Source organism: Bipolaris oryzae (assembly GCF_000523455.1).
Source record: "Bipolaris oryzae ATCC 44560 unplaced genomic scaffold scaffold_374, whole genome shotgun sequence".
NCBI lineage: Eukaryota > Fungi > Ascomycota > Dothideomycetes > Pleosporales > Pleosporaceae > Bipolaris > Bipolaris oryzae.
The window spans coordinates 1-8010 of NW_006911650.1; the positions used below are offsets into that span (position 1 = coordinate 1).

The 8010-nt window shown below is 45.4% G+C and overlaps 6 protein-coding genes across 6 annotated transcripts; 3 read left to right on the forward strand and 3 right to left on the reverse strand.

Moving 5' to 3' along the window:
* Positions 1-729: 729 nt before the first annotated feature.
* On the forward strand, positions 730-1287 carry COCMIDRAFT_110973 (uncharacterized protein; the record flags this gene model as incomplete). The annotated part of the gene is made up of 2 exons (XM_007695642.1): positions 730-967; positions 1019-1287. 2 exons carry the CDS (start codon positions 730-732, stop codon positions 1285-1287), a joined length of 507 nt encoding a protein of 168 aa, XP_007693832.1.
* A 131-nt stretch (positions 1288-1418) lies between these two features.
* On the reverse strand, positions 1419-2135 carry COCMIDRAFT_110964 (uncharacterized protein; the record flags this gene model as incomplete). Its single annotated transcript, XM_007695643.1, has 2 exons — positions 1419-1955; positions 2010-2135. 2 exons carry the CDS (start codon positions 2133-2135, stop codon positions 1419-1421), a joined length of 663 nt encoding a protein of 220 aa, XP_007693833.1.
* Positions 2136-3331: 1196 nt separating this feature from the next.
* Positions 3332-4764, reverse strand: COCMIDRAFT_41864 (uncharacterized protein; the record flags this gene model as incomplete). Its single annotated transcript, XM_007695644.1, has 2 exons — positions 3332-4008; positions 4065-4764. 2 exons carry the CDS (start codon positions 4762-4764, stop codon positions 3332-3334), a joined length of 1377 nt encoding a protein of 458 aa, XP_007693834.1.
* Positions 4765-5373: 609 nt separating this feature from the next.
* COCMIDRAFT_110966 (uncharacterized protein) lies at positions 5374-5646 on the forward strand (the record flags this gene model as incomplete). The annotated part of the gene is made up of 2 exons (XM_007695645.1): positions 5374-5481; positions 5530-5646. 2 exons carry the CDS (start codon positions 5374-5376, stop codon positions 5644-5646), a joined length of 225 nt encoding a protein of 74 aa, XP_007693835.1.
* Positions 5647-6205: 559 nt separating this feature from the next.
* On the reverse strand, positions 6206-6762 carry COCMIDRAFT_31233 (uncharacterized protein; the record flags this gene model as incomplete). Its single annotated transcript, XM_007695646.1, has 3 exons — positions 6206-6459; positions 6508-6673; positions 6721-6762. The coding sequence occupies 3 exons, from the start codon at positions 6760-6762 to the stop codon at positions 6206-6208; spliced, it is 462 nt and encodes a 153-aa protein (XP_007693836.1).
* An 874-nt stretch (positions 6763-7636) lies between these two features.
* On the forward strand, positions 7637-8010 carry COCMIDRAFT_45017 (uncharacterized protein; the record flags this gene model as incomplete). The annotated part of the gene is made up of 3 exons (XM_007695647.1): positions 7637-7675; positions 7795-7893; positions 7938-8010. Coding segments are annotated over 3 exons (211 nt in total), but the record flags the coding sequence as incomplete, so codon positions are not given.

Genomic DNA, 8010 nt, shown 5'->3' on the forward strand with positions numbered 1-8010 from the left:
ACGAGCACCTGATGAGGAACATTAGTAGATAGAGAAGAAGCGTGCTAAGATATTAAGTAAGGGCTTTGACTTAGATAATAAGCTATATAAAGAAGGGGGCCAAAGAAAACACACGGGCTAAGGAGACCAAGACGTAGCATAAGAAGTGTAAAGTTAGACTAGTGTTAGTAGCCCTTTCGGCGCGGCCGCCGGGCGTAAATAAATTGTGTGTGTGTACTAGTATTGACCATACACTGCTCCTATTACGGGTTAGTTTTAAAGAGTTATAGAGTGCTTAGGAAAGGTGTCGCAACCTGCGGCGACATACAATCACATGCGCGTACAATTAGCGTGACCTCCACGATCGTCACAACATCGGTGGGAAAACGACAGTGTGCAAAGTAGCACCAGCCCCGTATTTTGCCGTTCCCAAGCCATGAACATCACACGCTTCACTCACCTGTGATAGTCAAAGACGGATGTAAGTACATATAGAAAAGGTATTTAACTACGGAGTTTACCAACAGTAGCGTACGGCGCTTATAGCAGAAGCTGGGGTGATAGCAGCCAGCACTCACAAGCGATCATAACACATGGAAATGGAAGAAGAGATTGTACTCAGTGAGCACTTATTCGGTTCAAAAGCCTCGCATTCTTTAAAGACACTCAATCGCCATCTCAGAAGTTCGCTGAGAAATGTATCCGCAATTGATGCAATCCGCAATACTCCTGTTCTTCTTGGCACTATTGATGTTGCTGTCATTCACGATCGCAATTCGTGCTGCTAGGATGCAAGCTGAGGATAGTTTGTATATAGCGATTGAAGCACTTAAGAATTTGGGCATTAATACATTCTTGAAAGCGACAATGGTGTGGATAAAGTCACACCCTTGGGAGACTGCTGCCCTGATCGTTCCCACACTTCTCACAATGTGCACACCTGCTTTCTTGGGGCTCGCTGGATTTACGACGGGTGGTATCGCTGCAGGTCTGAACTTAGATATGCACCCTGATCGCCGCATGACTGACATATGAATAGGCAGCACCGCAGCAGGTTTCCAAGCTGGCATTGGAAACTTTGCAGCTGGTTCTATCTTCGCGACTCTTACGAGTGCAGTAATCTCAGGATACGGTGTACCTATCATCTTTGGAAGTGTCTGGAGCATCAGCAGTGTCGTGTGCTGGGGACTTGCGACTTGGAAGAAACGAAAGCAAGACTCTGACTATGTAGATGGTGCTGGTCATGATAAAAATCATAGTGATTTCGAGGGCACGGAGGATACTAAATCGCGATTAAGATTGCTCTAGCAATAGTATGTTCATGTATCATGAAGAGATACTATTGAACTACTCAAAACAATCAACTAATAAGAACAAAGTAATCTGGCATCTTGATTCATATTCTCTTCAGCATGACCTCCATGTGCCATTCAATTGCTTTACCAACCAAAACTTCTATTCCCTTTCTTACATTTCTTGCATCTTCCTTGCAGTGCTTCCATCGGTTGATACGTGAAACATGATTGGCAATGCCCATATAAAGGATTGCTAACGTAGCATCTTAATAGGTCCTTGGTGAAGTCAGGTATTTCAGAGAGAACCTTGTCGTACATTTCTGCAACACCCTCACTATTAAGCATTCTTGGCAAGTGCTTTCGAATAGCTGTGCAGGCTGTGTCGCGTAGCAGTCTAGTACTGGCGGGGCTGGTTTCATAAACATCTTGCAGTGAAACGAGAAACTCCAGAGGTTCCCATGATGTGGTGCACCTGGAAAAGTATTTTCCCGCAGCTAAATGAGTCAAGCCTGGAATGTCGTACTGATCTGCAAGTGCAAACATCCTGGCATGGAGTTGGAGTAGAGATATGTCAGCTTCCTCCGGCAGGCAGTTATCATACTCAGAGCTGTAGAAAAAGTCGACCAGCTTCTTCAGTTCTATGTACTGCACGTGATCCATCTGAATGGTGCCTGTAAACTCCTCCTAACACAGTCTTAGCAACGGCTGGAGTCCTATGCGATAATGCTAACTCACCTTAAATCCTCCAGTGCATGCTTTATAAAACACTTTTGATTGAGGACAGACAATAATGCGGTGGGCGTGGAAGCTTCCAGCGTTATGGGTGAGCACAAGGTCAGCAAATTCGCCATCATCTCGCATCCTGTTTGATGTCAACACTATGCGAAACAAGAAATCATATTTCCTACTTAGATATGGCTATGAGGAGTTGATTGTCGGCAGCAGGAGTGTACATCGCCATTTGGATTGTTGACTAGGTCGGCTAATTCTCAGCCAGAGATTTTACATTGTAAGCTGAAGTTAGAGATAATAAAGCCAGCTTGCCATTATATAATGTTATATGAATAACCCCGCATTTTCCTCCACAGGTGTCATAGCGATAGTAAATCCACTATCATTGGTACAATCTAAGCAGATAAAAGGCGCTAAAGATCGGCGCGGTGAAAGTTTATACTACTTACAAGACTAGATTAGGCACAGTCGAGGCCGTAGAGGCTTGCGCAACCCATTACGTGATTGGTATACCCAACTAGCAAGAAAATAATCCATCACCAACTGTATCGCAAAAGCGCTCTTTAGCACAAACCTTGTGGCTGCTCTGGTTCTGTCTAAAGCAATACGACTTTCATCTTTAAATGTGATAGTTAGTAGATACTTAGGATTAGTCACAGCCAGGTAGCTCGGAGAAGCGTCGTATCAAGTTGTATTACGAAAAACCCATGCCAACAGGGTTCGGTGCCGCAAGAGACTGCTGTGTTATCAGTTGAAGCGCTGATGGGGGCGGTTTATTTTGATAGCGGAAAGGACGCATTGACGGTCAAGGAAGTCCTCGAGGCAATTGGCTTTTTTGAAGCATGATGAAGATATATTGAGAATCGTCACGCATAGGAGACTTATGTATACTAAACGTAATAGAATATCTACAAAAACCGTTAATTTGATTTTTTTAATGTTAGAGGGACTTCAAAAGAAGCACGAGTTGAGATAAGCACAATAGTTGTGTTGAGTTCCTGGTCTGGCAGAGCTGTCATACCAAGCTTTAGGCGCACTAGTTGGACTTAGTGTATTTGGACAATTTCTGTTGCCAGGCTGTAGAGCAGCTGTTTAAGTGTATGTCCAGTGCTGTGAGCTTATAAATATAACAAAGACTGAACTTGCATTAAGATCGCCTATTCGGTAAGCTGAGAAGACGTAGAGAAGACGTACGACGTAGGGCCACTATGATATTAGAAATTAATACGAAAAAGAGTGAAGGCTAGATACTACCAGCCAATGGTCAGTTAATCTGGTACTGTGTTCAACTTTTCTCGTATCTTCACCGTGAGATCATCTTTCGCCTACTTCAAAATCCGGATGAGACAGGACACCAGCTCCCACACGTGAGGTGCGTGTGTTGTGCGCCACGTCCTAATATTGTGCATATGAGTCGCCTCTCCAAGTTTGAAATGCACCCACAGCTCATGTACTGGACCCTCGGTCGTGACAGAGAAACAGAGCCAGGGTTCTGCTGGAGACGTGGATTCTGTGGGCAGAGCGGCCTGATTCTCAAGGTCGTTTAGTATTTTTAGCATACAGGCGGCACCAATAGCAGCTTGATTCTGTGCAGCCACCAGACCCCCATTCAGGCTCAAACCCTTCGTCTCTGCAATGAGAAAGGGGAAACGCAAGCCCACTGCAGCCTTATGCGGATCGCTTAGTATCGATCCAAAGCTTTGGTGTTTGGCCAATCGAACTCGATGCGATGGCGGGAAATCCCTATCTTCAAGTCCTACTACGATGTCTGGCTTTGGTGTTGAGATGTAGAACGGGTCGGCAGCTTCGCTGCTGGTCGTATAGGCGATGGAAGGTGTGTACCGTTGCAGTGAAGGCACTGGCCCTGGAAATCTTGAAGCTGATTGTGAATCGAAGTCCGGGAGCGCAGATGCCGGCTGTGGAAAGCGCGGTGTTGATGCGCCGCTTTCATCGTCGGGTTGGGCCACGCCAGACGGCGAGGGTTTGAGGTCGGGGTTCCAGACTGGAGGGAACATGAGCGTCTCGGAACAATACCTTAAACACAGTCTGCGAACTCACGCGTCTCTGATGTATGACATTGGAAGTTGTCTCGTGCTAAGTCGCCCATAAGACTGAACAAACTGGCTTTCCAGTCCCCTTCAAGCGAACAACTTCTTGCGTTGTAACGCGACTGATCTAAGAACCTCTTCACATAGGTCGCCTGCTGCGAATCGTCTTCCGTCGTGCCAATTGTATCCTCTAAAGACTCCACTTCTAGTATATACCGCACTTTGCGTTCGACATCGTGCGGAAGTTCAATCAGGTCGTCAATAAAGACTCCAGCGTAAGACATGTTCTGGTTACGGTATGTTTGTGGTGACGTTCGCTTGCTAGGGCTGGGCGTTCGAGATGCACGTGCAGAACGCTTAGAAGAGCGTCTCCCGCAGCTGGACGAAACAGATCCGCTTCGTGGTGTTGGTGGTGCCATCGTGTCAGCCTCGCAGCTAATGAGCCAGTGTGCTATTGACGCTGTTTTCTCACGTGGCTCATCTGACACAGGCTGATGTGTATTCTTGGGCGCGTTTTCAGTGCGTGCGAATAATTCTGAGGATGCATGTGATGACCATAACGCTGGGTTTGATAAGTTCGACGGATTCGAATGGAGCAGAGATGTGCGGCGCGTCTCGGAGTTGACAGGTCGTAGTTTGCGACGCTTCGAAATGTGGTTGGGGCATCGTGATTGCTGCACAGTGTCTACATCTGAGATTGAGTGCTTCATACTTACAAGTAAGTTGTAAAAGACTATAGACTTATAAGGTTGTACAAGCTCGCCGTTAAGAATAACACCTCTTGTTGATGTTTTGAAGATCATAACAACCGGGAAAATCTCGAGCATTAGAGGTCGGTGTGGGGGCGGTGTAACTGGGCATATCGGGGTCATGGAAAGCTTGGCTCTCGTCAGCCCCACGAGTACTCAATGATCTATGGTATAACTAACTAGCTGTGCTATAAAATATTTGCTACTAACTACACCGTAAGGCTTTCGAGTATATTTTAGATGCGAGGCACTGGCCTTAGTGTATATTCCGCTTACCCTATACCACCAGCGCGACTTATGATTTCTGTGCTAAGCTGCATTCGCGTCCCTTCGGGTACATAGCGCTGCGCGGTCAACAAAGCCTAATTAGCCGTCTCATTAGCCCTTTACCTTCATTTTCTGCTGAATCAATTATTGAGGCACCCATAAAGCTCTTAATAACTGTTATTGTCTTGTTAACCATCCAGAAATCATTACTTTGGTCCTGTACAACACCTTCCTATCAACCTGATTAGAACGAGCATTTCCCTAGAGACAAGGTGGTTGTTAGAAGCAAATCTGGAAAATATTATGAAACCCACAAGCACCCAACTTGCACGGAAAAGAGAAAGAAACCGTGAGAGTCAGCGAAGGTCGCGCCAGAGGGTCAAAGACCAGATTGATGCTCTTGAACGACAGGTTCGGAATCAAGTGTTCAAACATAGACTGCCTCATTAACAGCTCTAGAACACAGAGCTTGAGCTAGACAATAGATCGCTGCAGAGGCGGCTACTACATGCATTAACAGTTATAGAAGTGTTCGAGAAGGGTGCGTGTCTGCACCAAAACTCTTTCTTTAAGTAGCAAGTGTATATCTAACCTATATAGCTCTATGTCGATCCAAAGGAAAAACAGAGGCCTTAATAGATACCAAATTCCTCACGCCATGTACTTCAAGTAAGGCATCAACATCTAATCACGATCTATCGACTCCAACGTCCTATTTGAACCACAGCGCATCAAACATATGTGACTTGCCACCCTTGACTTACAGGTATGGTTCATTCCATCTAATTGACGGTCCTAATGTAGGTAGCATGTACGAAAGGAAAGCTGAGCTCGAAAACAGCTGGGAGTACAGCTCCCTACACTTATCACCGGATATAAGTGAGACAGCGGGTATCCCATTTGAAGATTTGGAGATGATGTCATTTCCAGCGCGGCAAGTTGATGAAGGTAGTCTAACTTAGTAGCGTAGTGTTCATAATGCACTTAGCAAAAGCACAAAGCCAGTGGTGTCGTCGTCATCAGAGAGCTCAGTTATGTTTTCTCGACGTTCTGTTGAGCCGTCCTAACAAGCAGCCGCAAGAAAATGTGAGGTAGGAACTGGTTGATAGATTCGTTCGAAGAACTATTACAGAGCTTAGAATTTTCTACGTGCTTTTTGCCTAGCGCGATGTGTATCGTGTTTAGCACCGTTGGTACTAGTACTATCTGCCCATCTAACGAGCTTGCCGCTCATATGCAACGCCTTATGAGTGTGTTTTTCGGGCGCTTCTTGGAAACGAGAGACCAAGTCCTCTACATTACTTAATATATGTTCCAGCTGCCCCTTTATATTTTCTAATTCGTCCAAGAAATCTACCACTTCAGTGTTACTCTCCTCGGGCTTTCGCTCTATATAATTTTTAAGCGCTACTCGATCTAAAGGGAGGATAGACTTACTAGCGTTGGTGTGTGAGACTGCTTCTTTGGTCTTGTGCGAGGTGAATTTGCCAGGCTGCTCCTTGCTCTTCTTATCATCCAACTGCTTGCTTGCAGATACTGGTTTTGCTGGATCTGAAGCTGGATAACTAGCATCATCTCTGACTGGTAGATAGTTTTGATATCCCTGAGATGATTAACAATAATCGTTGATCGTGCAGCATCTATGCATACTTGGTACAATGTATCGTCTGGAATAGTATCTTGAGAACTCATCACTCTCTTGGCTTCCCGAGAAGGCACAGATTGCAGGTTAGAAGAGGAATAATTTTATGAGAGGGATTGAAAGCTCACTATATACCACTCGTCTTAGCTAGACTAGTTAGGTCGTTGGACGTGGTACGCAATGACATTTCAAATCCCTACAGGGGTTAATAGCCCTATACAGCGCGGCGCATATTAACTGCATATGGATCATTATAAAAGCACACAGTTGGTAGGGTGGATAAGATGCAGAGTGAGCATCAGTGGCTTATTGGGACTTAGTGCCGAGGTAACAGGAACTGTTGGTTTCTTTTTGCAGCTAACCTATCTATCGTGATAGTACCATTTCGTGGATTTCCTGTAGTAAAAAAGTCATTTTCAGAATAGAAATTGTTATGCTATACATCACCAAGCAGTCGCTCCTAGATATGAACAGTTTGCTTGGCTTGCGAAAGCGCGGCAATAACAACTTCTTCACCCGATCTAACAGCTTCTGTGCCTCATTCCTAGACATAAAGTTAGGGAGATGGTTGCATAGTTCGGGTTCAGGATACCGATATAGGTGATGGTGCCATTGTGAGAAGTTGCGGTCATTCGCCCGTTTTTAATAACCTTCCGGGCTGCCTTGTTCAGTTGAGATGCCTGCCTAGATCTGAATTTGGATCTTGCTAGGTAGATGCATTAGTTAGAAGGAGCTTGGAAGCGGGGATGATCCTAAATCTGTCTCTGCTGCATCTTTCGCGTATTTAACACAGTCCCTTCATTCATCGTGCTCAGCCAGTCCTCCACTCTTCTCTAATCTTCTTGAATACCTCCCAGTACTAAGCTTGGAATACTCTGCGTTGCGCGAGACCGATGTCGTACTACACGTTGTCGATCGGAATCTATGGGGACGGAGAAGACCCGAACCACCGCTCCCATTGGGGTTTTCTGATCTTCCGTTAGGGAAACGAAGTTGGAAACCTCCTGCACGTACAGTTGATATCTTTTGAAGGATTGATTTATTAGTTCGAAACTCGAAGCGGTCACCCACTAGAAAGCCAGACTTGTGAAGGGAGGGTACTTTTAGGTTACATCGAACCGACAAAGTATAATCAGGTTGTGGATATTATATTAAAAGAATCAGCACCGCGGAACAATAAAGTGAGGAAACCATTGCTGATTGGATATAATTCTAATTAGTGCAGGATCGATGTCAAGACTGGACTCTAGATTGCGTGATTGCACTCGAAGCTGAGGAATTACTCCCTGCCGGTACCT